The sequence below is a fragment of the Kogia breviceps genome, chromosome 5, assembly GCF_026419965.1.
Source record: "Kogia breviceps isolate mKogBre1 chromosome 5, mKogBre1 haplotype 1, whole genome shotgun sequence".
NCBI lineage: Eukaryota > Metazoa > Chordata > Mammalia > Artiodactyla > Physeteridae > Kogia > Kogia breviceps.
Window position 1 is genome coordinate 79,953,142 of NC_081314.1, and position 27,249 is coordinate 79,980,390.

The 27,249-nt window shown below is 47.0% G+C and overlaps 1 protein-coding gene across 2 annotated transcripts in view; it reads left to right on the plus strand.

Annotated features, from left to right (window-relative positions):
• HEG1 (heart development protein with EGF like domains 1) overlaps positions 1-27,249 on the plus strand; it is a 90,202-nt gene that overhangs the window by 39,203 nt on the left and 23,750 nt on the right. For both annotated transcript variants that reach the window (XM_067034402.1, XM_059064334.2), the window contains exons 4-13: positions 1,261-1,614; positions 2,738-3,085; positions 6,331-6,606; positions 7,255-8,613; positions 10,687-10,803; positions 11,411-11,530; positions 15,596-15,699; positions 18,433-18,491; positions 18,675-18,835; positions 22,702-22,836. In XM_067034402.1, coding sequence (XP_066890503.1) covers positions 1,261-1,614; positions 2,738-3,085; positions 6,331-6,606; positions 7,255-8,613; positions 10,687-10,803; positions 11,411-11,530; positions 15,596-15,699; positions 18,433-18,491; positions 18,675-18,835; positions 22,702-22,836 — 3,033 coding nt within the window. The remainder of the gene's footprint in view (positions 1-1,260; positions 1,615-2,737; positions 3,086-6,330; positions 6,607-7,254; positions 8,614-10,686; positions 10,804-11,410; positions 11,531-15,595; positions 15,700-18,432; positions 18,492-18,674; positions 18,836-22,701; positions 22,837-27,249) is intronic.

The following is a 27,249-nucleotide window of genomic DNA, read 5'->3' on the forward strand; positions in this document are numbered from 1 at the left end:
GCCAGCAGCAAACCACAGTACTTCTGCAGAGCACACTGCACATTTTGACCAGTGGTGTATAATTCACTTCTTGAGGTTCTTGACAATTGATCAGTGTCTGCCATCCATTTCATCAGAAAGGCTGTTCTCAACCTGGAGTCCTTGACCTCCTGGAGTAGCGTGTGAGCTCGAGAGCTGGTCTCCCAAGCCTAATGAGCTAACTATAGTAATGGAGCCTGTTGCTTTTGGATGGAATTAAATCAAATCAGTGGGGCAACAATCAGTATCTCCTGCTGATTAGAAGCTCTGTTACTTAATAAATGCAGCTCGGTTAATAGTCTTTCAAAACATAAGGTTTACTATGGCCATGAGGTGGGGAATAATAAAGAACACTTGACGGTGGCAAGGCTGGGAATTACTGTTCTAGGCCAGCATTGTTCTGACTGTGGTCTGCGGAGCCGTAGGCCTCCTAAGTGGTGACTGGGCCCCCTGCAAGGCACCCACTTTGATTCATTTTTATGTATGGGGTTTTTAAAAAATTTATTTTATTTATTTATGTTTGGCTGCATTGGGTCTTCTTGCGGTGGGCTTTCTCTAGTTGCAACGAGCGGGGGCTACTCTTCGTTGCGGTGCGCATGCTTGTCATTGCGGTGGCTTCTCTTATTGCAGAGCACGGGCTCTAGGCGCACGGGCTTCAGTAGTCATGTCATGCAGGCTCAGTAGTTGTGGCTCGCGGGCTCTAGAGCACAGGCTCAGTAGTTGTGGCGCACTGGCTTAGTTGCTTCGCAGTATGTGGGATCTTCCCGGACCAAGGCTCGAACCCATGTCCCCTGCACTGGCAGGTGGATTCTCAACCACTAGCGCCACCAGGGAAGCCCATATGTGTGGGTTTTAATCTATAATAGCATTTGAAGAAAAGGGTTACACTACTAAAACAAAAGAAAACAAATCCTGCACCTTGTTACAGTGGTCTGTCCTGTGTAAGTAATAAAGTGGGATTCAAGAGCCGAAGTTTTTAGCTTCCTCCATAAAGACAAATGCAAATCATGTCTAGAGGCTTTCTCCTGTCTTCCTCTTAGCTTGATCTGAAGCTTTTATTGTGCTCTGTGAAGGACCTAATGCTTCTCCACTTAGCTCTGTGAGGAGAGGGCAGATGAGTGTATTATGTTTGTTTATCTATTAGATCCACCTTATCTATATTCATCTACCAAAATGTAATTAACATCATTTGTATCCAGATACACCCCAACTAATCTTGAAGCATATTTTCTTCCATTTTAGCTTCTGGAAGTACGGAAGATTTAAAGAACTCCACTGCTGTCCACAGCCCCTCGGTCAGTGGGACAAAGAGTGTCCGTGTTGCTACCATGTTCCCCGACGGTTTCCCAAGGATGCTCCAGTCTTTAGCCATCAGTCCAGGACCTCTAAATGAGACAGAGCGTTTCCCTGAGGACTCTGAAATGACCACTACTTCAGCATCAGTGCATTCTTCACCCTCTGAGGCAGGGTGGAGAAGAAACAGTGGAGTAATAAGGAGCCCAGGGGATGAGGAACTCACTAAGCCATCCACAGAAAATGGAGTTGGCCTTACGTCCTCCAAGGTCTCGGGGGAATTTTGGCAAAATGATTCCCCAAGTAAGTCTTCGATCTTTATTTGATTTATTATGGACATTTAAAAATTATTGCATTTTCTCAAGGAATCACTTTAAGACCATTTGCAACCTTTAAAAAAAAAAACCACTGTGTTCTTGGATAACACCATCTCCTTTATCTGGTATACCACATTATCTTATTTTGATTTTCATCCTCATGACAGTGTTGTGAAATTAGTCAAACAGGCGTCATTCCTCCTGCGTTCTTGTAGATGAGGAAACTGAGGCTCAGCGGGTTTAAGTAGTGAGTGTGTGGTCTTTAGCTCACTCACCACAGAGTTGAGACCCCTACCTTGAGGTCCCACTGCTGGTGCATCTTGTCACTCTGCAGCATCATCTTCAAACTGAGAGCTGGCCCGCTCTTTAAAGCTAGCTTCAGTTATCTTATGTACAGATCATCTTTACAAAGGAAATGTGCAGATATAAACATACTCCCTAAATTCATGGTTTTAGTGTACCCCCTATAGTTGATTTTTTGTTTGCTATACTTCAAAATTAGAATAATCTTTTTTTAAAAAGTAAATCTATTTATTTGTTTGGCTGCACCGGGTCTTAGTTGCAGCATGTGAGATCTTGGTTGTGGTGTGCGGGATCTTTTTAGTTGCGGCATGGGGGATCTAGTTCCCTGACCAGGGATGGAACCCAGGCCCCCTGCACTGGGAGCACAGAGTCTTAACTGCTGGACCACCAGGGAAGTCCCCCAAATTAGTTTTATTAATAATAGAACTGTCTTAGAAAAATGCTCTAAGTAAAATATTTGGGCACATTGTATTTGATGGACATGACAGCATGCTGACTGGCTCATACCACCCCATGTTTCTGGGGAAAGAAAATGAAACACTGAGGCCTATAAGTTACTCTGCTTTGCACATACTGTTTAAAACTCCTGTCTTCACCAATTTTTATTAGTCTTGATCTCTTATTGACACTGAAGAGTTTTGAAATAATTATTTAGAACCTGAAAATGCACGTCAGGTTACACGTATAGTAAATACTATACAAGGTCCTTGCAAAGGGCACCTTCTCCTAGGGAAGACTCGCGTGTCGGTTATGGAGGGATCTCTCTTGCATCCATGTGATGGCCTTTTCTCTCTGACACCTTTCAGCCTCCAGAGGACACCAACTCGCCAGCAGCTCTGGTGCAGGGAGTGGCAGCCCCGTTTCTCAGACAGCGACTGTGTCTCGGTCAGTCCCGCCGGCAAGAGGTGGAGAGAGCACTGCTCGCTCGTTCTTGACCGACAGCAAGCCGTTCACAGATGCGACCGGAAGCTCCACTTCCCATCCCGAGGTTGTGAACGCTTCGGTTTTGACCCGGTTTTCAGCCTCAGCCCCACAGTCTCGAGGAAGTGACCCAGCGCCTGGTGAGAGGATCTACTCTGAACCGGCCACCGGGTCCTTGTCTTCATCCTCCTCAGAAAGCCTGGGCTCCGCAGCACCACGCGGGGAGCGCTCCAGTGAGTCTCCGTTCACGGAACCGTTCGCACCGCGCGGACGGGGGAGGGGTGCCTGGGCTGCGATCTTCTGACGCATTAATGAAATAGCACCGTGGGCCCTGCATTATTCCCAGGCCATCCTTCTAGCTGGTTGATACCGATATCCCTGTATATCCCCCAGTTTTCCTGTTCCATCTCCAAGACGCTGCTGTTGCCACGTGCCCCTCCCACGCACAGCTCGGGGACTTCTCTGCCATGTCCTTTCACCCCGTATAGCGCCCCCGCCGTACCCCCTCGCCTGCCGCAATCACACGGCTTCTGGAAGGTGAAAGTATCACCTTCTCGTGAGTGGTTGTTCACCCCAGGTCTGGGCTTTCATGGAGAGAAATTCTCCTTTTCCTGCCTTTTAAACAGCTTTATTGAGATATAATTCACATTCTATACAATTCACCCACTTGAAGTGTATATAGTTCAGTGGGTTTTAGTATATTCACAAAGTAGGGCAACCATCACAACTATCTAATGCCAGAACATTTTCATCACCCCCCAAAAAACTCTGAGCTCATCAGCAGTCTCTCCCCATTCTCTGCTATTCCCGGCCTCTGACATCCACTAATTTACTTTTTGTCTCTATGGACTTGCCTCTTCTAGACATTTCTTATACATGGAATCATACAATATGTGGCCTTTTGTATTTTTCACTTAGCATCATATTTTCAAGGTTCAACCACATTGCAGCATGTCAGTGCTTCCCTCCTTTGTATAGCCAAATATTCCATCGTATGTATGCACCACATTTTGTTTATGCTTTTATCCATTATTGGATGGGTGGGTTGTTCCCACCTTCTGGCTATTATGAATAGTACTGTTGTGAACATTCAGGTACAAGTTTTTGTTTGTTCTTGGAATTGCCAGGATATATGGTAGCTCTATTTCTGACCTTTGAGGAACTGCCAAACTGTTTTCCAGAGTGACTGCACCATTTTATATTCCCACCAGCAAAGTACGCAGGTTCCAGTTTCTTAACACCTTTACCACCATTTGTTATTGTCCAGCTTTTTTGATTCTAGCCATCTTAGTGGGTATGAAGTGGTGTCTCAAGTGGTGGTGGTTTGCAGTTTTCCCAGCTGACTAATGATGGTGAGCATCTTTTTATGTGCTCATTGACCATTTGTATATCTTCTTTAGAAAAGTCTATTTAGATCTTTTGATGGCTTTTAAATTGGGTTATTTGTCTTTCTTTAATTGCACTGTAAGAGTTCTTTGTATATTCTGGATACTCGTTCTTTATCAGAGATAAGATTTGCAGACATTTTCTCCCATTCTGTGGGTTGTCTTTTCACTTCCTTGATGTTGTCGTCTGCAGCACAAATTTTTTAATTTTGATGAAGTCCTTTCTATCAATTTGAGAAAACTTTTCCTTTGATGTTCCTTTTTAATAATGTTTTTGGAAAATATTTAAAAACAATTCTCAACAGCCCTATCAATGTAATTGTATGCTGACTAAAGCAAAAATGCAGTAACTTATCATTTAAGCTTATAATAGGTTTAAATTCTTACCTCTCCACCACTCATAATAGCAGCTCTTTTTCCCCCTATGAGTACCCTAACTGATGAGGAAAATTAACATCACTACTGATGTGACGTGGAAAAGCGTATGCTCTATCGTAAAGAATACCACATGTATGGGTGGAGGCTATTTGTGCTCTTTTATGTCTGTGAATGGAAAACACACTATCTGTCTCCTAAACACAAGGAATCCTTTCTGCCCTACCCCTGTGGCGCTCCGAATTTTTGCCATCCCAGACCAGGAGCTCATGTCCCATAGCCTTTCCCTCTTCCGTCTCTTCAGTACCCTGCACTCTGCAGTCAGGGCGCAGTTGATTGGTGTGGAAAATGTGATCTCAGTGTGAGTGGACCTTGGGGTTCGGCTCTAAAGCACCAGAAAAGGAACAGCCTCGTTCCTGAAGCCACCTCACTCTGGGTTAACATAATGCTTTCTCCCTTTTCCTCTGAAGAGCCCACAGCTGACCGATTCTGCCATCCAGCTTTCAGAGTTCTTGGTTCGTTCCTTTTTCTGGGTTCAGATGCAGCCCCTCTGTTTCAGGGCATGACTTTCCCCTGTGTTAAGTCTGTCAGCCTGACAGAGTTGTTGGCCTAAGTCTTGTGTAACAGAGCCTCGACCATCATTGTCCGTCCCGGCCCTTGTCCTCTTTGCCAGGGAGATTGTGCTCAGGTACACTCAACTCTCCAGACTCTCCTGGTGGACTTCCTGTGGGTCTCTTAAGTCCTGCTGCCGGGGTCAGATCACATCTGAGACTGGGTCCTGGCTTTCTCAGTGCTGCCCCAGGTCACTGTATGTCCCTGTCCCCATTCCTGTCTGTCAGTTAATACAAACCTATCATGAAGAGAACCTAGACTCAGCTTTGTATCCATTTTCCACCAAGGTAGGTCTGTGGGGTGTCAAGGGCTAGACTGGTCTGGGAATAAGAATAAGAATCAGAAAAGAGCCTGTTTGTCTCATTAGATCCAGATATGTAGGCCAAGAAGAATTGGACCTCATTTCCATCATTTCTGAAAAGAAGGATTTATTTGATAATTTAATATAATAATCTTAGATTCCTTAAGTTTATAGCATAAAACATATACCCAAGAAAGGAGGAAAAGGATACTTACTCATGTGTCACCTGTCCCTGTTCCATCCCTACCAAGGAAATAAAACATATACATTAAAAAAAAAAAAACCAAGCCCACCTGTAACCTCCGACCATGATGCCATTTCTCGTTGATGTGCTAGGGTGAAGAACTACACTATAGAATGACAGACACTATAGAACAACAGGTCCTGTGTCGGTCGTGTATCGCTGGTCCTACCAGGAGGTAAAAGCCTTCCAGGTGATACTGGCCTCCTTCCCAGGAGGATTGTTAGTCTTTTGCCCACTGTTCACCTCTCCCGCTGCCACCACCAATTTCCCTGACATAAACACTATTTATTATGTATCACCGAGCAGAAATACCGTATCAATCCTGTTCACTAAGTAATAAACCTTCCCATAAATCCAAGCCACCTGAACAGCAACGCTGACCCCTGCACCGCTTCCTGAGGTTTCAGTCACTGGTGCCTTTGCAAGAACAGCACACATTTTGGGTTTTCACCTTGTCAGTTTCAAATAAAAACACTGAGAAAGCGTGGGGAAGCGTCTGGCTCACACAGCCCAGCTCTACGCCCCGAGTGACCGGCCCTCCCCTTTTTGGCCCTCTCGCAGCCACCGAAGACAGTCCTGAGCTGGCCGTCAGTTCCGAAGTGGAGGAGGGGGCGCCCGGAGCCCGCGCTCACAGCCCGCACACCTGGGTGACTTTCACTGGCGTCGGAGAGCGCACGCTGCGATCTCTCACCAACGGCAGCACGACTCCTGGGGATGTGGAGCGCTCAGCGGCGACGCCCAGAGACGCGGAGCACCCCGCTCAGCGGGGGAACGTGACGGCGACCTGGGATGCCCACCCAGTCTCGGGTTCACTGGCAGCCTCGCGAGTCCTCGGAGGTGACGGAGGCGATGGGCGGGATCTCTTGCCGCATTCCCTCAGCTCATCTGTCACTTTGCTTGTGATCCTAGAGTGACTGAGTTCACTGTCAACCCAGAAAGTGCCTTACCGGCTCCCTGTGAAGAGGACTTTCCGGGTTCTCCCACCTCCCCAACACTTGCCCCAGGCATTTGCGGTGCTGTCGGCCAGGATGCTTGCGATAAAGAAACGTGGCCATGTTGTGGCTTAGGCCAGTCTCCTGGGAAAGAAATATCTCATTGTACAGAATGGAAAGTTGGGAGGGTTTTCCTTTTTCCATTTAGGCATAACAATTGTTCTATTTGGGGTCTTAAGAGCTTTTCAGATACTAATTTGCTTTCATCAAAAAAGGCCTGTGGAAGGAATTTGGACCTGTTCCCTATTTTTCGGCCCCTGGCCCCGCTTCTCTTTTATTACCATTTATTTCCCCTGCTGCTGCTGTGCCCCTCACAGGAGGGCAGGTCTGCTCACTGCAGACTCAAACCCTGCCTGCCTCCCCGTACTGTCTCTATCCAGAGAAAAGTGTGTCCCCTCCAGGCGTTCATGGGTGGGACACTGAAAGTCTGTCTCGTGGTGCAGGTTCACAGATGTCTGTTCAGTTGACCTAACTTTGGTTTCTCCCTTTGCAGTCACTGGAATGAGCTACGATGCGGTGAGTGGCACGCACCCTGAACACGGGACGTCCAGTGACTACACAGACCACACCTATGTTTCAGCTCCTTTCACCAAAGGGGAACGAGCACTGCTGTCCATTGCAGACCACAGTTCATCCTTGGATGCAAGGGAGAGTTCCACCTCTTCTGTTAAGATCTCAAGCTCTTTGCATTCAGACTATTCTTCCTCTTCTCAGGCTCAGGCAGAGAGAAGCAACGTCTCATCCCACGATGGGGAACATGCTCAGTCTTCCACTGAGGCACTAGTTCTGCGCACGGCCAGCCCTCCATCCCGCACACCCACCGTTAATCTGCTGACCACTCTGGTTCTTCTGGACACCGATGCTGAATCCGTTGGCGATACATCATTGTCTTCTTCCTCAGGGCCCCCCTTGCCCCAGGCCTCCGTGTCACAGGCCTACCGGTTGTTCTCGTCAACCTTGCCGTCGACCAGGGCCTCCACTCGCCCACTGCAGTCCACCCCTCATGTGCCCACACCTTTGTCTTCCTTGCCACCACCCTCACTAGTTTCTCTGACAGCATCTGCCCCCGTCTCGCCGTCTGTCTCACAGACAATCCTCCCACCTTCATCTTCTACCCTGGTCCTGCCCAAGGCAAGGGACACTCCTGTGACTTCAGCCTGGACGTCGATAATGGCATCATCCGTGGCGATGCTCCCCAGCAGTCCAACAGCAGATCCTAAGAACCAGAGCAGCCCACACCTTGGGAAGATCGTTACGGAATCAAAGCCACAGAGCCTGGAGACTCTGCCCGTGGAGGCCACGGAAACTGTAACAGTGAGGTCTACTCTGGGGATCCCTTCGCCCCTGGCCTTAACGGAGTCCTCCACTGAGCAAACCCTTCCAGCCACGAGCACCAGCTTAGCCCAGACGTCTGCAGCTTTGGTAGCTACCGCTCTCCAGACCTCTCATCCCCCCGTGCCCAGCCCCCAACCCCCGTCAAGCACAGCATCTCGGACGGGTGGTCCTACAACAGTACAGACAGTGGCCGGAAAACAGCCCCCGCCAACCAGTCCTGAAATCCTAGTGGCACGCATCTCAACAGAAGGTGCCATCACCACAGGAAGGAACCCAGTGAACAGAGATGCGACCACCGGATCCATCGCCCTGACCAGTGCGCCCACATCAGCAAAAGAATGGACCGCGGGGCTTGCCCCTACAGAAGAGCACAGCCTGGCTTCACATTTCCTCAGAACATCTCCTTCCCCCCAAAGCACACCCGTTTCTACAGCTAAGGTGTTGACATCTACATCGACCACCTTCACTGCTCAGAGCAGCACCCAGTCGTGGACAGCACCGTCATCTCCAGCCTCAGGTAGGACACAGTTGCACAAGCACACTGAGGCTGCACGGGGCTCGGGGTGGCTGGTATCCGCCATAGGACAGCGTCTGCTTTGTGATCTCAAATGCTTTCTTGTTGGAGCACTTAAATCAGAAAAGAATGTCACGGTGACAGTTTTCTCAACCCTGAGTTTCAGAATTCTTCCTGGAGAAAGAGGAGAGGATGCCGATGGCCGTGTGTGACCTCAGTAGTAGTGCCATTGTAACTCGTAATGCCCCGTAATTGCAAGAGCTTTTCAAGCATGCCTTTAACTCTAGCAAGGCCAGAGAGGGGTAGTGAAGCAGGATTGAAGGGTGGAAAACTGGAGTCCAGAAGCTTTAGGTGGCCTGTCTGAGACACAGAGTGAGCAGGTACCTGCTCCCAGATCAGAGCCACGAGCTTCTGAGTTAGTCAGCCAGTCCCCCAGTCACCGGGGAAACTTCCCTTGATCCAGGGGAGCCCAGGCTCCTTTGTCTCTCTAAGATTATGATGTCAGTGGATAAATGTGGGTGGAGAGATGTGTTCAGTGAGAGGATGATGAACTAACCTTTCCCACAGTGACCGTGTGACATTGCACTTGAGGTTATATATCTTTATATCCATGTTGAAGTTGCTGGGACAAGGGAAATAAAGCCATCCACATGATTCTTTAATCACTTAAGGAAAGGTAGAAGGAAGTAGGATGATACCTCCTTTGATGTCAGGGACAAAATTTGCTGGATATTCAGCTTGTCCAGACTCAGGAAAGGAAAACTGCTGTTGGTGAAGGGGTGAAATGGGGACTGAAGGGAGGAGGGAAGAAGGGAAGGGAGTTAGAAGCAGAGTTCCAGCCAGGCAGCCATCCTCCAGCTCGTGGCTGGAGGGCCATGGGCCCCACGCAGCCCCGCAGAGCCCTGATGCATCGGTGCCCCCTTCGTGCCAGGGGTTCGAGCCTTGCTGGGAAATGGAAGCTGGCTTCTTCTTCTGGCAAGTTTGGGATCCCTGCTTCAGGACTCACAGGCTTCATTTCCAGATGCCAAATATATTCCAATACCAGGTAGAACATAATTCACAAGTGTCCCTTAAAGCCAATTATAGCCATTGCAGTGATAACTATAGGTGAGTATTAGGTACATGGTTGCTGGCTGTTGCTATGTCTTTTGTGACAGAGTCCACGGGTGCAGTGTTTGTACGTATAGGTGCTATGCTCATGCGGGTGATCTTAGGTAGATACGAAGTAGCAGTGAGGAGCAGGGACACCATCTTCAGGTTTAGCCCGTTTGTCTTCAGGGTTATTCTGGAGTAAGAACTCTTGACTTCTGCCTTCTCTTTCTCATTCTACCACTGACTTTTCTCCTCGGAGATGATTTTTCTCCTTCTGTTATGAGTTTTGGCTTTTCTAAATGTGCGTCAGAAACCTTTATTAGGCAGTGATTGTATAGCTGTAGCGTGACAAGGCCAGTTATACAGACCCAAACAGAGAGTGTGGTCACTGCACCTGGGAGCCGGGAGTCCAGGAGCTCAGTGGAGCTTGTGCATCGCCGGGGCCTGGATGAATTAGACAGGCTCATGGTCACACCGCGTAAAGAGAGGGTGTCATCGTATTCACCTGCAGGCATCGTTCTGAAGGACTGCACGTTACGTGGAGGCCCGGTTGCAGTGTGAGACCTTTAGAAAAGAGAAAACTTGGAGCAGGGAGGATGGTTGATCAGGCATCATTTTCTCCTTAACGTGTGTTTTAAATTGGCTTTGATTCAAGTAGAATTTGTTAAGTATCCCAAGACAATTGTAATCATCATTCCCGAGCCAAGGGACTTGTAAGCAGTATTTGGATTTGAATCAGCTCCTGCATTTAGGGATCCAACTGTCTAACACGTGCGTATGTACACAGCTAGTGCCAGCATCCAGTCCCAATACATCTCTTCTGCACCTCTGGGAACCCATTCTATTTCATAGTGTGGCCTTTCGGGGCAAGTACACAGAAATAAGCAAGAATCAAACATTAGCTGGGAGAATTAAATATTTACCTAGCACTGCCCTTACCTTTCCTGTGTGATTAACTGCTTTATATCTGAAATGTGTCCTCAGTTAACAGCTGTGCCACTAACCCTTGTCGTCATGATGGGAAATGCGTTGTGGACCCCACCAGCCGTGGGTACCAGTGTGTGTGCTCACCTTCCTGGCAAGGAGATGACTGCAACGTGGGTAAGAGGAAAAGTCATCTGCAGTGGTCTACAATACAGTATCACATTGAGATAGGCAGTAAACTCCCTTTTCCTCCAAAATGTAGGGGAGTAAGATTTTAAAATTCATACCCTGCTTACTTGAGAATTAGCATGCTTATGTGTTGTCTGCAGAGCAACGTCGGACAATGATCTGGCTCCCTTATGCGGGCTCCCTACAGCCCTGCCACACTGGACCACCCACCGCTCCCTGAAAACCCCTGCACTTTCCTGCTGACCTTCACTGGGCTGGTGCCCCAGCCTAGAATCCCCCTACCCACATCTGCTGATTAAAATTCTTCCAGTCTTAGTCCAGATGTTATTTGAAATAGTCCTGAATTCTCCCTTCCATCAAAATCATTACTTTCTCTTTACTTTCAAATCCTGCCTTATATTTATAGTTAGTTGTACTCATGGCTGCCCCCACCCTCAGTAGACTGGTAGCGCCTTGAGAACAAGGGTAGTGTCTACTCGTTTCCAGGCCCCATCACACCCAGTGCCATTTGGCACTTAGAAGTGCCCCTCGTACTGGATTATGATTGTGCTGCCTGCTGCAGATTCACTGTGACCTTGTGTTCCCTTCTCCGCAGATGTGAATGAATGCCTCTCAAACCCCTGCCCACCCCTGGCCATGTGCAACAATACTCAGGGATCCTTCACCTGCAGATGCCCAGTGGGGTACCAGCTGGAAAAGGGGATATGCAATTTGGGTAAGAGAGTTTGTCTATCTTGGAATTTTCTCTGCACCACAATGTATTTTGCAAAATAACATTTATTGTTTTTCTCCTTAATCAAAATCGATATTTGCCCAAGGAATAAATTTAAGGAATATAGAAGGGAGTGGAAGACACTGCTTATTATTCCACACTCAGAGATGTAGCACCTTATTTGCAGTCTTTTTTAGTGTGTGTTATATTTTGATATAGTTGAAGTCATATGGTATTTGTACAAACTTTATACCTTAAACATTTTTCCATTTTATTAAAACTATTATACAAACTTTGTAATGACTGCATAAATATGCCATCATTTGTGCATAACACTATTTGCTTAACCATTCCACCCTACGGTTAGGGGGGGAAAAAATCAAAAGAATATTCTAATCAAAGAGTTAAAAAAAAAATTTAGGGAGAGAAAAAAGAGAATAAAACCCCGATTATCTTACCACATTCACACATTCTTTTCATTTTTAAAAACAATCTTCGTGGGCTTCCCTGGTGGCGCAGTGGTTAAGAATCCACCTGCCAGTGCAGGGGACAGGGGTTCAAGCCGTGGGCCAGGAAGATCCCACGGGGCCACGGAGCAACTAAGCCCATGCGCCACAACTGCTGAGCCTGCACTCTAGAGCCCACGAGCCACAACTACTGAAGCCCATGTGCCTAGAGCCCATGCTCCTCAGCAAGAGAAGCCACCGCAATAAGAAGCCTGCGCACGGCAATGAAGACCCAACTCAGCCAAAAATAAATAAATAAATAATTTAATTTAAAAAAACAAAAACAAAAACAACGATCTTCATGTTCTTGTCCACAGACAAGATACAGTTTTTACAAAGCTACTGCCATAATTGTATCATACAATTTGTCACATTTTGATCCCGAATTTAATATTTTATGAAGCTGGTTGGTGTTAGATATAATCTCCATTTTACAGGTTAAAAAGCAAACAACCCAAATGAAAACTAAGTCCCTGACAAAGTACTAAGTGGCCCAGCTTGTACAACCGCTTGGTGAGACACCAGGTTTTCAGCCCACAGTCCTTCCATCACACAGTGCTGTGTTCGTTCTGGGAGCTTTCTTGCACACAGGGTGTGTAATCTGTGTTAGAGTGCCGAGGTCAATGAAGAACCTGAAGAAATTACAAGTGAGGAAGATAGAGTTATCTAAGCTGGATAGGGAGCTGGTGGGTACAGTGACTCAACTTGGAATCATCTTATATTGCCCAGTGTCATACTCAACACAGAAAAAGTGCTCAGTAAATGTGTTTTTGAGAGAGCAAATGTCTGTGTCCTTTGAAAGTGTTATTTGCATGACTTGCATTGCCCATAGGCTGAGGGGAATAATCAGAGTTTTTAAGAAGGTGGTGTCAAATGACAAAACTAAAACAATTTGGTAACGAATTTGATGTCCTTTGCTCAAGGGAAAGCAGTCCATGGACTGGGGAAGTACAGGGCCTCAGAAGCAGTGGAAGGAACACTCTTTCTGAGCCACTTTGGGCAAGAGTGAGTTTTATAGCACGTAGAAGCAGCACCGCGGACACAGGGCATGATTGGCTGGGGTTGCATATCTGACCTTATTGAGAAAGATCAAGGAACAAGGAAATAAGTATAGAGCCCAGAGTTGGCTTCACTGTTGGGCATTGGCTGACTGATATGCTGCATTACTGGTCAAGGGGAGCGTTTACAGGAACTCTAAAGTTTGACTTGCTGACGTGGCACACCAGGCAGGTGCAGCTCCATCTTGGGGCTAGAAATGTATTTCAATAGTTGGTACCCTACTAAAATAATGGTAGAATTTAGAAAATTGTTTAAAATACAAGGGTCAAGTCAAAGCATTATTTTTAAGGAAGAAAAATCTGGGAATATAGACATCAGTCAAAGTTGAGAAGTCCTCGTATTCTAATAGATTATTTGCAGTGGGGTCACCTATTCCATTTAGCTACACCCTGTAAGAAATCAGCAAGGAGTCTTCAGTTTAAGAATAGAGATGATGGAAATGATTTTATTTTGAAATAGTATGGAAAGTACACTTGCCAGGGACTCAAATGCCAGGCTTCCAGCTCCATGTCCAGCACCTACATCACACTGACCCCTGAGCAGCAATTTCCTCATCTGTAAAATCAGATTACCACCTGCTCTGCTTCCCACTCAGGGTTATTATGAAGATCAAACAAATAATATATTTGAGCAAGCTTGGAAATGGTAGGGGTCTCCAGATGGGAGGTATCCTTTGACATTAGTCTTCTAATCTCTTGGACCAGAGCTGAAAGCAATGAAAATGATAAACTACTTTGAATATAAAGCAATAATTTTGGATCTTAAAAAAATCATTTAGATAACTTGTGTAAATCAACAGTTAAAAATTGCCCTAAAGCCAGATGATGTAACTGCAGCGTGAAGATGGGAATGTATCTGGGAGAGGGCAGGTCTGGGAGGACACTGCAGTGCCTTATTCGTATTCACACAGATGCAGAGGCCACATTTACTATCCTGGTTCAGAAGAGATCTGTGTACCTGATGGTTACCATATGTATGTTTCTGCAGAGTCTGGGCACAGACCTAGACCTGTGAGATGGGAGGACGAAGGGGTGAGGTGACTGTTTCTGGAAGCCTGTGTGTGGAGGGTCCCACAGGCACCATGCATCAGGAGGAGAGCCACTTATTGTGTTAACAATCATCTTTCCCTTTTCAAGTCATTTAGCTTCATTGTTCATAAACATCAGAGGAATATGCAAATTAGAGCATGCTAAAGCTCTTTCATTTGGCCAGGAATGTTTTCAAAGAGCTCCCTGCTTCTCAGAAAGAGTCCTAAGCAGCTGGCTTCACTGAACTGTAGAACAAGCAAAAAGATGTTAAATAAGGATTAAGGGCTTTAGACAGTAAGTATAAGACGTTAAATGTTTTCCCTGGCTCATTTGTGGGCCTTTTTCTTAATTCAGCAGGCAAGCTTTCTATGAAAGAGCAGCTTCATGTGTTTCTGTGTTTGGGTTTATTTATATTTTTTTCTTGTCCAGAGGGAAAGATAAGAATTTAATCTAAAGGAAGATAAGAGCCAGATATAAAGCAGGCTGTCCTAATTTTTGATTGCCTGCCCATTTGTAAGTTCTGTCACCCTCAGGCCCAATCAGCACAAATTGATAACTAGAATTTTATTTTATGAGTGAAATGGGCCTTGAAAATGGGGCTATTTTCTTTCATGTCTGAACCCAGCAGTATCTTGAGTATGGGTTGTTTTCATCATATGGCTTGTAGTCGTGGAGTCTGGCAGCCCCCTGAGTGGAGTCCTGCTACAGATGTTTGACACCTTTCTCTGTAGCCACTTGGCTGTCCTTAGACTATGACATTTCTCAGGGGGCTGGGGGTTTAGGGGGAAAGAAGAACTTGGAAGATGGACACACATGACGTTAAATGTTCATTTGGGCCCTTGGGAGCTGGGTGCTCTTGGGAAGTAACCCAGCTTCTGGAAGCCTCTTTTATCAATGATAGAACAGGCATTTCCTCTGAGCAAGAGGAATGGGAAATGGATGGAGGTGTCTCTCATGAGAAGAGAAAACCAGAGCATGCCCTTGAAGTGGAGGGCTGGCTAAGTTGGTAAAAGACCTAGAGAGAAAGAGCTTTCCTCCATCCGAAGCTTTTATAGGGGCCCACGAGCACTTGTCTTTCCAACCCCACATCTCCCTCCCCTCTTCCTGGAAGTGTGTCCTTTAGACCAGCTCATCTCTCTTCTCTGTTACAGCTTGGCTGAGCATCTAAGATGTGGAGGCCACTGGAGAGACGAGGAAAGCTCACTCTCTCAGAGCCCTCGCACATATGCAAAAGGCTCTTTGGAGCCTCTCACCCAAAGGTCTGCTCAGACTGAGTCTTCAGCTCAGCTCAGTAGGTGCTCCCATTGCTAGAGGAACCCCGAAGAGGGAGGAGTGGTCTCCACCCTCCAGGAGAAAGAAATGCACAGAGAGCATCCTGGGAGGTGGAGGAAAGCTGGGTGCCTTGAGATTTATAGACACTCAGCCTTGCGTACGTGGACCTTGTGAGGTCTAACAGGTTATGTTTTCATTTTCAGTTAGAACCTTCGTGACAGAGTTTAAATTGAAGAAAATGTTTCTTAATACCACCGTGGAAAAACATTCAGACCTCCGTGAAGCTGAAAATGAGATCACCAAAACGGTAGGTTTCCCGAAAGGCAGCTTCCTGCTAGTCCTTTGTTTTCTAGAACAGATTTTATTCAGAATCGGGAACCTCCTGGGGATCAGCTGTATCTCCTGGGCTGTTCATTTCTATTATATGTGGAAGGTGAACTTTAGGGTAAAATTAAAGGCCTCTCGGAAATAGAAGGGAGGTGTCGAGAACCAGTGATGCCTGTAGAAGCATTTCTCCTAATGTGTCTTCCCATGCAGCCTTCATCGGTGCCTTGGCATTTCTTTTCCATGTTCAGATTCATAGTTACAGACATTTAGGTGACATGCACCAATAAGAGCTGTTGGTGAAGCGGAAAGACCCAGAAAATCTTACTGTCCCATCTGCTGTTGACATGCTGTGTGATTTTTCTGTCTGTGTTTTGGAACCTGGAGAGAATGATGCTTTTTTCTCAAGGGAATGCCAAAGGTAGAACAGTTAATCCTATTATCCAGGGTTGAGAATTCACTGAGTAGATTATCTAGGGGCCTTTGATTCTTCTTCTTTCCCTCCTTGCCTGCTTTTTGTCAGGAAAAAGACAAGAAAGAAAGAAAGATAAATGGAGAGGAAAGAAGAAGAGATAGAAATGAAGCTCAGATAGTAAATTTTGCCTCTCAGCTGCTACCGTAGTCTAAGATTTGGTGCTCAGAAAATTGAAATTTGCCATTAAAATAAGTTTTAGAGATTGATTTCTGATTTTAATTTTACTTGTTCTTTATGGGTAAGAGTATATTAGCCAAAACCTATAGGATTTTATGGGACCATGGGTTTTATTTGTATAAAGTGTAGATTCTGATTCCATTTCTGTATCTACTGAGCATCTACTCTGTGACAGGCACTTTACCAGATGCATCAATCCTATAAGAGGTATTGCCAGCACTTTTACAGAGGGAAAACTGGCAGGCTCTGGAAGTTAGTGACATTGCCTGAGTTTACACAGAGCAGGTGCAAAGTTAGAGACCACTCTCACTTCTGATACCAATTGCGAGTTTGGGGGTCCCCAAGAAACCCTCAGTTTTGATAACGCACTAGAAGGACTCACAGATCTCTCTGAAAGCTGTTATACTTGTGGTTACGGTTTATTACAGTGAAGAGATCCAGGTTACAGTCAGCTAAGGGAAGAGATGCATGGGGCAGAGTCCAGGAGGGATTCAAATTCAGTGCTTCCCGTCCTCATCTCCCCATGGGGTCATGGACAGGGTTAACTCCTCTCAGCAATGATGTGTACAATATTCATAGAGTATCACCAACCAGGGAGACTCACCCGAGCCTTGGTGTCTAGAGCCAAAACACAGATAGTCAACTGCCCACATGGCTGACCTCAGTCTCCAGCCCCTCTGGAGAGGTAACCCTTTGGGTTACCCTTTGTAACCCCAAACCCCACCATAAATCACACTGTTAGATTATCTGGAGCAGCCCAGGGTCTCCAGGTAAACAAAGGCAGGACATTCCAAAGGCTTAGAAATTACCTCCCAGGAGTCAAGGGCCAGACCTCTCTTTGCATAAGGTCAAATTCTTTACTATATGACAGGGTTTTACATCTACCAACCCTATACCTGGTGTTCTTGGCACTGCACCTCAGCTGCCTCTTAGTTCGGTTGTAGGTCAATATTTCCTTCTAAGATAGTACAGCGGCTGAGAAACTCGTGCAGAGGTACAGTCCTTCCCATTACACGGTGCTCAGTGACTTACCTGATTGGCTCGTTTTTACCCAGTATAAACATATAATTTATTAGTGATGTGACATCCCCACCCCCAAGGTATAGTGAAGATTTGGCTATGACTAGAGAAGATTTAGGCTATGACTCAAGTAGCCTTTCCCTAGGTGCCGTTCTGTTCTGAAATGTGCTATTTCTGTTTTTTCCTGGGAAAAAAAGTTTAAGTAATAATAGTAATAAATCATTACCTTGTGAATATAAAGCAATGTCATACAAAGCCAAAAAAGAGTTTGATAGCATCCCGTGTTTGAATCCATCTTGTGAAGGGTGAGATGTATCTGACACACAGGCTTTGAAGACAGGTGGGTTGCATTGGTCAAGGTATTGAGACCCTCTGCTGCATAAAAGGAATCCCCAGCCCCTACTGTGGGTGGGGGAGTGGAGAAGCAGGCACGGTACTTCATGCCTCACAGGGATTTTCTGCTCTTTCCAAGGGCACAAGGCAAACACAGGGAGAGTCGCTCTTAATTTGCTCTCAGCAAAAGGGCTCTTGACCCATGTAATGTAATTTCCTATAGAGAGCCTTATTGAAGAGGACCTATCTGTGAGTTAGGTCAACTCATTGTAGATTATGAGGGGTCTGTGTCGGGCCTGCCAGACCTGGGGTAGCTGAAAGGAACCCAGCCTTTTCAGTGAGGCTTGTTCACTATGCAAAGTCCAAATAAACAGTTGCCTCTGAGGTTTTTGAAACCCTGGGTCTTAGAAGAGATCTGCTCCTTTGAAGATGTTTTGCATCCAAGCGTGCTGTTCTGAACATCACTTCCTGCCAAGATTTTCCCCACCGATTTACTATCTGCCTCTCTCCCTTTGTACTCATGGAACAACAGAATAAGAGCAGAAGGGCATTTAAGAAAGGAACAAAAAAGACACCACTCCTGCATAAGGCCGCCTGCTGACAACTTGATGGCCGGAAAACGCCTATTTGATCCTGAAAATAGGAAATTCGTTCTAAGTTCAAGGCTTTTGTCTGACTCACAGTTAACGATAAACCTGTTCTTCCTTTCAGTTAAATGTGTGTTTTTCAACATTACCTGGTTATACCCGATCCACAGTTCATGCTTCTAGGTAAGTAACAGGATTATATTAGTTTGTTTTGATTGGGCCCTAGGGTGATCCAGGGCCAAGGTCACTGAAACTTCATACTCTCCCAGGCCCTCACTGGAGAATGGGGAGGGCACTCATTTTCCAAAAGCCCTGGGGCCCACTTGTCATTTTAGGACAATTAAAACCTACATATTTTGCCTGTAGGGAGCCCAGTGCGGTGGTGATGTCACTGCAAACCACCTTTTCCCTGGCCTCCAACGTGACGCTGTTCGACCTGGCCGACGGGATGCAGAAATGTGTCAACTCCTGCAGGGCCTCTGCTGAGGTCTGCCAGCTCTTGGGGTCTCAGAGGCGGATCTTTAGAGGTAAGAGGCCTTCTGGGAGGACCCCACCTATTCAGTTAGGCACAGACGGAGGGTAGATGTATAAAGGCATTCAGGGCTCAGGTCCAAGAAACTTGTCACAGAACAAGGCTGTCTTTGAAATGGGCGTTAAGCACAAGGCCTTTGTGTGTGTGCATTTTTGTGTACACAGACACACACACAGACACACACACACAGACAGACACAGACAGACACACACACACACACACACACACACACACCAGAGTTCTGTACACACAGACTTTAAGTCCCCCAGTCCTTGGTATACTGTTTCTATTTCTTCTATACAGCATTAGTATTGGAAGGGATGTAGGAGCTGATGTAATGGAGCAAAAAACACTCTTCTTTCCCTTGAAAGGTTCCTATTCCCTCTGGGGAGATAGAAATTCACACACAGAACGTACATGCTTGTCAATGACTCCAAACCTTCATCTTGACATACCATTAGGTTAAAAAAAAAGCATGTACAGAATCACCCGTCTTTCTGAATATTTGTTTGCAAATTCTAAATGCACAGAAACAAGACTAGAAGATTAGAGGCCAAACCGCTCTCAGTCCATGATTTCTCTTTTCTTGTTCTTTATCTGTTTTTGTTGAAAGCTTCTACAGTGCATCTGATGTGAAGCAGCTGAAGAAAGGGGTTAGAAACAAGTTTGGAAGGCAAATTCGGGTCTTGGAGGGGAGGTTTCACCTCTGGGATGGGAAAGCTCTGCTGGAATCAAAAGTGCTTCCTCATGCAGGGGGGCTTGCCCCTGCTGTGTCTCATAAGTGGTCAGAGCTGGCTCTGGTTGTCTCATTTTACTACACATAGGACTGGTGAGGGATGCAGAGTTGGAGGGAACCTCCCCATCTGGTGCCCAGATGCTAGACTAAGTTGTAGGTAGCAGGTTTGGTGCTCTGCCTGCTGGAGATCCAGGACATTCCCGATGAGCCAGACCTTTGTAAGAGCAGGTCTGGAGAGTCCTCCTTGTGGACTGCATTACAGAGCTGGCAGTTAACCTTTTGCTCAGGGATAAATGCTAGAGCTTTGCCCATTTAAGGGCTATTCACTTGAAAAAAAAAAAAGAGAGAGAGCTAAGCATTCTGAAGTTGACGTTGCTAACATTCAGCTTCATTGGGGAATTGGTTAAAAAGTTCCTGCCCCATCACACTGTACTCTGCTTTGATTTTAGTTTCTTTCTCTTGCCAGTGATTTAAAGGTTCCAATTTTTCCTCCCCAGAAAGTAGGAAGGGGACCTTGCAGTTCACTAAACACGTGTGGAATACATGCTACGTGGTCAGCATTATATTAGGTTACTTTTTTGTCCTTAGTAAACGTATTTCATGTTTTGCAAATCAAGTGGCAAGATAGTTGGATTTGTAAGGGCCATGCCCGTGGCAGCCCTGCCCACTCTCTGACCCCAATTCTTCCAACTGCTCAGATGTAGCTTACGGGAAAGCTCCTGTCTTCCTTGCCAGGGTCCCCCTTTTTTTTTTTTTTTAAAGACTTTTTTTCTAGAGCAGTGTTAGGTTCAAAGCAAAATTAAGAGGCAGGTACAGAGATTTCCCACAGACCTCCTGCCTCCACATGTACTGGTACCCATTCTTTGCCTCTGCTTTCCAAGCCCTTGGGAACAAAGACAGCCATGCATCTTGGCTGAAAACAGCCTCACCTCTCTGTTTTCCCTCCCAGGGCTTCTCCAGGTTTTGCCAACACACTGCTTGGTCTCTCACTCACCTCTCTGAGTGCTAGAGAGGCGGACTGGACAAGGGGGAGCTGTCAGCTTCTGACATCTGGGTGTTCCCAACACGTGGGGGACGCCGGGCCACTCTGGACGCTGCCCTTGCAAGGGCAGGTTTTTTCCCTTCCATTCACAAAACATCTACTTCCTCGCCTTTCATAGAACTGTAGCTCTCATCTCTCCAGAGGTTTAGAGTCCTTGGAAATCCCCCAGGGAGCGTCCCAGCCTTAGAGTCACATAAATTCTCATTGTCTGTTTGGCGGATGTTATGCCCAGAAAGGACCATGGGAATTGTAGATGCAGAAAAATCACATCGCCAGGCTTAAAACGAAAACAGCATCATACGTGGTTCCATTGGATGGACTGATGACAGAATGTTCTTTAAGAATTTTGAGGATAGCAACCCCTCCATCGCAAAGGCGGGGCCAGCTTTCCCTGCCTTCAAGTGAATCTGCTTCTGTGCGGGGAAGAGTTTCTTCAGCAGGGCGAGCAGTATTTGCCAGCAGGCAGGATTCGTGGGCAGGGTGGAGGGAAAACGTGACACTGGCTTCCAGAAAATATCTAATCAGGCCAGGCAACTCAGGCTGGCTGCTGCACCACCTAGTACCAGCCTGGACGGCCTTCTGTGCTGGAGATATTTCTTTATATTAAGGCTTTAGATGAGAGATTGTGGCCGTTCAGTGCCCCTCTGTGCCAGCTTCACCTTGTTTGCCTGGTGAGAGTTTCCATTTTTCATTTTTCTCCCTTAAATACAAGCCTTTCACAATAAACAAAGGAAATTGTATCACACGCACACCAGTAGGTTCTGATTTAGCATGCCAGCTTCCACTGATAAAGGCAGGAAATTCAGCTCTGAGAGCTGAAGTTGTGTCCTAAACTAACCTCCCGTGACCAAGCCACCCACTGGCCCCGAGGTCTCGAGACTCAGACAAGGAGGCAGATGCCGGGGTCCCTGTCACCAGAACCTGCCTGGGGTGGGGTGGGGGGATAGCTTTGCTGTGTTAAGAGCTGGCACCTGGTTTCTGAATCGGTTGGTGTTTTCCTTAAGGTGGAAGAAGGGAGCCCACACCTCACTGCCCAGTGTACACGTGGCCCTTCCTCGGCTCTCTCCTCACGCTGAACTTGCTCACGTCCGCCAAAAACAGCGGCATAGATCAGTCTCACTCTGTACATAGTGTAAATAAGTTACTGTCCACTATCCAAGTCCAAGTGATTTCATATTTTTGTTCTGTTGTCTGTATACCCCAATTACGTATGTTTTTTTTGTTAGACCTACCTTAGATGGTAAAAAGCACCCTCGTTGTGTCCACTGTATACAACCTGAGAGAGGGTTCACTGTTTACAACTTCAGAGAGGGTCTGCTGTACATAACCTCAAAGAGAGCCCACTGTATACAAACTCAGAGAGGGCCTGCTGTATACAACCCGAGAGAGGGTTCACTCTGTATACAACCTCAGACGGGGCCACATGCCCAACAATGAATGTTTTCGGATAATAATGAAAGAGTTCTTTGTCATCAGTGAGATGAGCATGGCCCACACGGCCAGGTGCTGACGAAACCAGAGCCAGGCAAGCCCCAGGCCGGCGTCCATATAGTGGGCAGGCGGACAGTGACAGAGCACATACAGCCCAGCTTGCCTTCCACACCTCTCCTCGGAGTCAGTCCGCTGGGCAGCAGGCTACCCTCCACAGCAGGCGCTGCGTCCCTTTAGGCCAGACAGACACAGAGCCGGGCCACACCTCAGCCGAGACGGGCCTTCTTCCTACGAGAGCGGGTCACGCTTTCTGGGTTTGTGCCGATTCTCCCCTGCAGCCCTGAAGCGTGAAGGTGCAGAGGATCCCGCCCGTCGAGGGTTGTGTTTGCAGGGGACGCTGGAGTTGGCGGCGGCACCCCGTTTCTTCTGGGTTTGTTTTCTGCCCCGTGAACTTTTACTAACAGACCCGGGGGCCGACCAGGGGAGGAGCGACAGGAGGCAGTGCAGAAGTGCCCTCTGAGGGGAGCGATGCACCACGCAGGCTCTTTTGGAAACTGTTCTCCGAGCCTCTTGAAACAGAAAGTTCACGCCTCTTAGTGTTCGACGTGGAGGAGGTTTTGTTCTGTTTCACTGTCTTGTTTTTCCATTCTAGCGGGCAGCTTGTGCAAGCGGAAGACTCCAGAATGTGACAGAGAGACCTCCATCTGCACCGATCTGGACGGGGTCGCGCTGTGCCAGTGCAAGTCTGGCTACTTCCAGTTCAACAAGATGGACCACTCCTGCCGAGGTACCGCCGGTCTGGGGTTCTGTGGCCCGGGGGGCGGGGAAGGTGCTTTTCTCTGCCTGGGGTACTCTCTCTGCTCTAGGTGTGACTGTTCTAATCTGGGGATAACCGGTTCTAGTTATTTGGCTCCCAGCAGAGTTGAATATGTTATCTCCCTGGAATAATAGCATTATCTCTGACTGGTGCACCTGCTGGTCTGGCCAACCAGATTCAAAGGAAAAGAAAAGAGAATGGAATGCCTGGGGTGGCCAGGCCTTTTTTTTTTTTTTTTTTCTCCTCCTAATTAGAGGAAATTAGAAGAATTACTGTTTTAATTCCCAAAGCTTTATTCTATTGTCTGCTAATCTTTTAAAATGAAAATACCAGCACGGAAGCAGGGCTGTACCTTTTAGTGGTAGCTGGCAGCCCAGGAGGCCTGAGTCAGAGCCACTCTGCCTGCCCCTCCTGTATCATCTCGGGCAAGTCACTTTCCTTCGCTGAGCTTGAGTTTCCTCTTCTGTGAAATGGGTGCAATGATACTTCGTTGGATATTCTGAGAATTAAAGAGGGCAGTGGTTACGGAGGTACTTTGTAAGCCATCAGCCTTTGCTCTTGTATTTTACCCAGGTTGTTGTTGAACCAATGAGTTCTGGTTTTAAAGGTTTCAAGGCAGAAACCTAATTCTGCTAATCTCTTAGGTGAGGATTAACTTCATCCAGTTTGAGACGAAGGCTGGTCAGTGAGTGCAGTGCAAGAATACTGCTTTAAAATAAAATGAATTCAAGTCCAGAGCACTGGGTACCCTGACTTACAAAACCCTGCTGCAGTTCGTGATCACAGGAAAACTAGCAACATAAAGGCATCATGTAGCCTTAGGCCTCGCATCACATGAGAACGTGTATGGCCCAGTTTTCCTGCTCAGTCAATGCCTGGTGGTGACAGATGTACTGGAATCTGAGTAAAAATGGCATCCTGGGGAAAGGTGACATGCCACTTATTTCTGTCAGGACTTCCCAGTAGAGGAGAGGATAAAAATACATTTCAGGGCAGTGCTCTCATCCTGAGCTTCAGACCCTCTGACGTAAGTGCTTTGAAAGTGCACCTCCTCAGCTCTGCACACAGACCCTGGGTGGGGTTTGAAGAGGGGGCCCTACTCTCTGGGGCAGCAGGCCTGATTCTGAAGCTCACAGCGCTTCTCAGTGCCCTGTCAATCTGCTGCTTTGATACAGAGGTGATGCTTCTTAGTTCCCTTTTATCTGGTTTCATGCAAAGTGCTCCTGGCCCGTCTTAGAAACTGGGACACTGAGCCCACTTCATGTGTCAAGGTAACCTCTGCTGACGTCCATGTGTGCTGGAGGCCATGTGGCTACGTGGGGCAGTCGTTTCTGTACGCAGTGCCTCTGCAATTTCAGGTGGCCTCAAGAGCAGCCCTGCCACCTTTGCTTCTGGCTGGCATGAGTCACTTCCCTCTCTTTCCGAATCAGTAGTTCTATAATTGTGTCGCTTACAGACTAGCATTAGCAATAGCAGAGCTGTCAAAGATTTACCAGATGCAGTGACACAGGCACCGGAAACCTTATGTCTATCAAGTAATGACCAGAGAATCGGCATAAGAAAACCGTGGTTAGCTTTTGGGCTTGTGGCCGAGGCCCTATGCAGCCTGGTTTCTGCAGTATCCTGTTGGTTAGATTTTCACCCACGGCCATCAGAGCTCCATGAATGGATCCCGGAGCTCCTTGGGCCACAGCCCGGTCAGCTGGGTTCTGAGGGGTTACGGTGACATCTTCTGGCCACTGGTGCTGGAGCACAGGGGTAGTTAAAAGAAGTACCCTCTCGGACACCTCAAATCCGGGGTCAGTCCCTGGTGTAAATCAAGGATAAAGGCATGTGGGTGTGTGTTTTCTAAATCTGTGCAATTAACAGTTGTACATTAGCGACTGCATATTGTTCTTTATTGTATACACACACACAACTTCTCAGTGTCTCACATAAAATGTCTTTACCAGACTTTCAAAGCATCATGTAAAATTAAAGTAGGTGTCCTTCCTGTAGATGTCTTAGCTTCCTTCCATCATGCAGATATCCTGATGAATTCCAGCCACCTGTTTGCAGGTCTCTTTCTCTGACTCGACTGCAGATACCTTGGCTGCCTGTCTCTAGAATATACTTGCACATTATGGGGTTCCATAAATGTCTGTTGAATGAACAATTGGATGATAGGGCAGCATATATGATAGGACAAGATTGGCAGGTCTTCATTTGGTTTCCTACAAGGGAAAAAAAGAGCCCTGAAGACTCCACCATGTACTTCTGGCCTTTTATTTAAAAGTCCAGAAGGCTCAAATTTGCTTGTGTTCCATATCAATAGGGGAAGCCCACTTTGGGTGTATATGCTGGCTGTCGCCCATTCATTTCATCTTCAGTGTTCTGCGGGTCAGGGTCCCTCTAGGGCCTGGAGATGAGGAGCTGGATCCTAAGGCGCACTGGAGTGCCTTATGACAAGGTTTCCCTCCAAGAGCCCCTAGAGTAGCGCCAGGCCCACGGTAGCACTCAGTCTTTGATGAATGACTGAATGAGCCCATCTGAAATAAGGAAATATCATTACACCAGGGAGCCAGGCCACATCTGAAGCTAAGTGAAAACAGCCCAGTGCGTCAGCTCATAGGCAGGACAACAGATGGACCTTACATCTGGCTGGATGACAGCCACAGGGTGGAAAGCTCCCACCCAGCAGATGAGGGTTGGGTGGGTAGATGTGATGTAAAATATTTCCAGGAAGAAGTGTTCAGAATAGAACAGACCAGCGTGACATCAGCCTGCCTCAGTGCTGAGATGGGTGGGGAAGAGTCACTGGGATGCCAGCAGTCCCTGTGTAGCTGCTCTGCAGACAGAGCCATGGGTCATCCAGGGGCGGCTTCCCCTGCTCCCACGACCCGGCCACAGCACAAGGACTGCCAAGGCATGGTGCTTTCCATGCCAGGGAGACAGGAGGTCTCAGCTTGTTCCTTAGAGAAGGCCCCAGCTGAGTAAGGCCAGCTCAGAGAACTCAGAGAACTCAAAGGTATCAAAGATTTGAGAGAGGGACCTCATTTCTCTTCCCTGAAGTGGGATATGATTATGCTCTACCTTGTTGCAAAAAAGATTTGAAGTGCCTAATGAAAATTCATTGTAACAAAATGAGATTTAATTTAAAAGGTAAATCAGGTTGGAGGAGAAGTAAAATGACTACTTTGTTGAGGCCAGAAGGAAAATGAATATATGCAGAAAGATATACCTTAAGTTCCCTCATGTTTCCTAAAGGTAGGCCACTTACTCAAGTTCTGAGCTTCCTGGACGCTGAGGCAGAGAGAAACGTGATTTTGAAAGAAGTGGCGACCATCAAATAAAGTACAGTTCTTTGGGCCCATACCCATTTTTCTAGGCCCCAGGACCCAAGAGAAGTTTCTCTGGAGCATATCCATGTCACGAGGTTACTGAGTGGTATTGTGGCAACGTGGTCCATGACAGCCTGTGATAAATACCCCAGGGGCTTGCCTGGGGCTGCTGCTAGTAATAGATTGCCCTTAATAAAGAGAGCGTCGTAGCTCAGGAAAAGTGATTCCAGGGGGCCAAACAGTGCAGTGCAGGCTCACAGCTCTCCTGATCTGCTGTGAGAGAATTTAGATTATTTAGAACAGTATTTTCCAAACCATTCCGCAAAACTCTAGTGATATATCGATAGTCTATGACAACAAAGTAGACACTAGAAACGTTTAGTGTCTAACATTAGAAAATAGAAGGGAGAAGAAAGTTAAGCCCATCTCCGTAGTTGGTATTATTATGCACCGATCCTTAAGGGAGGATGCGGGAGGTCTGTGAGAGATCTCCCATCCCAGCCCGCAGGGCGTGCAGCCTCTGAGCCACGTGTGCTGCCTGCACTCACATCTCACCATCAGCGTGTGTGCTGTCTGTCCAGAGGTCACTGCTCTACGCTGTGTACCTTTTCTCACCTGTGATTCTTGTATGCAGCGCATGGCATACGTTAATCATGAATCAAATTTCTGTCATTCCTTTGCTGCAGTGAATTTGTCCGAGAGGAGATTTTTTTTATTGTCTACTTTCATCCAAGCATGCATTACAGCTCGTGGTGTTCTGTCAGCTCATTGTAATGCTGAAAATGTTCTGTGATCAGATCAATTCAGGAACTGCTGCTCCAGGGAAATGGCTGGCCCACAGGCCTCCAGTGAAGCAGTGGTCCATGAGCTGCACTGCCAGAGGGTTCAAAGCTATGGTCTTGGGTGATGTGCTGATTAGGGCTCCTCTAGGTATGTCTAGAATCCACTACACAGACCACAGGGTGAGCATTCTTTTACGGAAACTGAGGCACCCACCAGGACCATGGCTCTGGAGGTGTCACAGCTCTCACTTCCTCATGGAAGGGGGTCGATGGAGCCAACA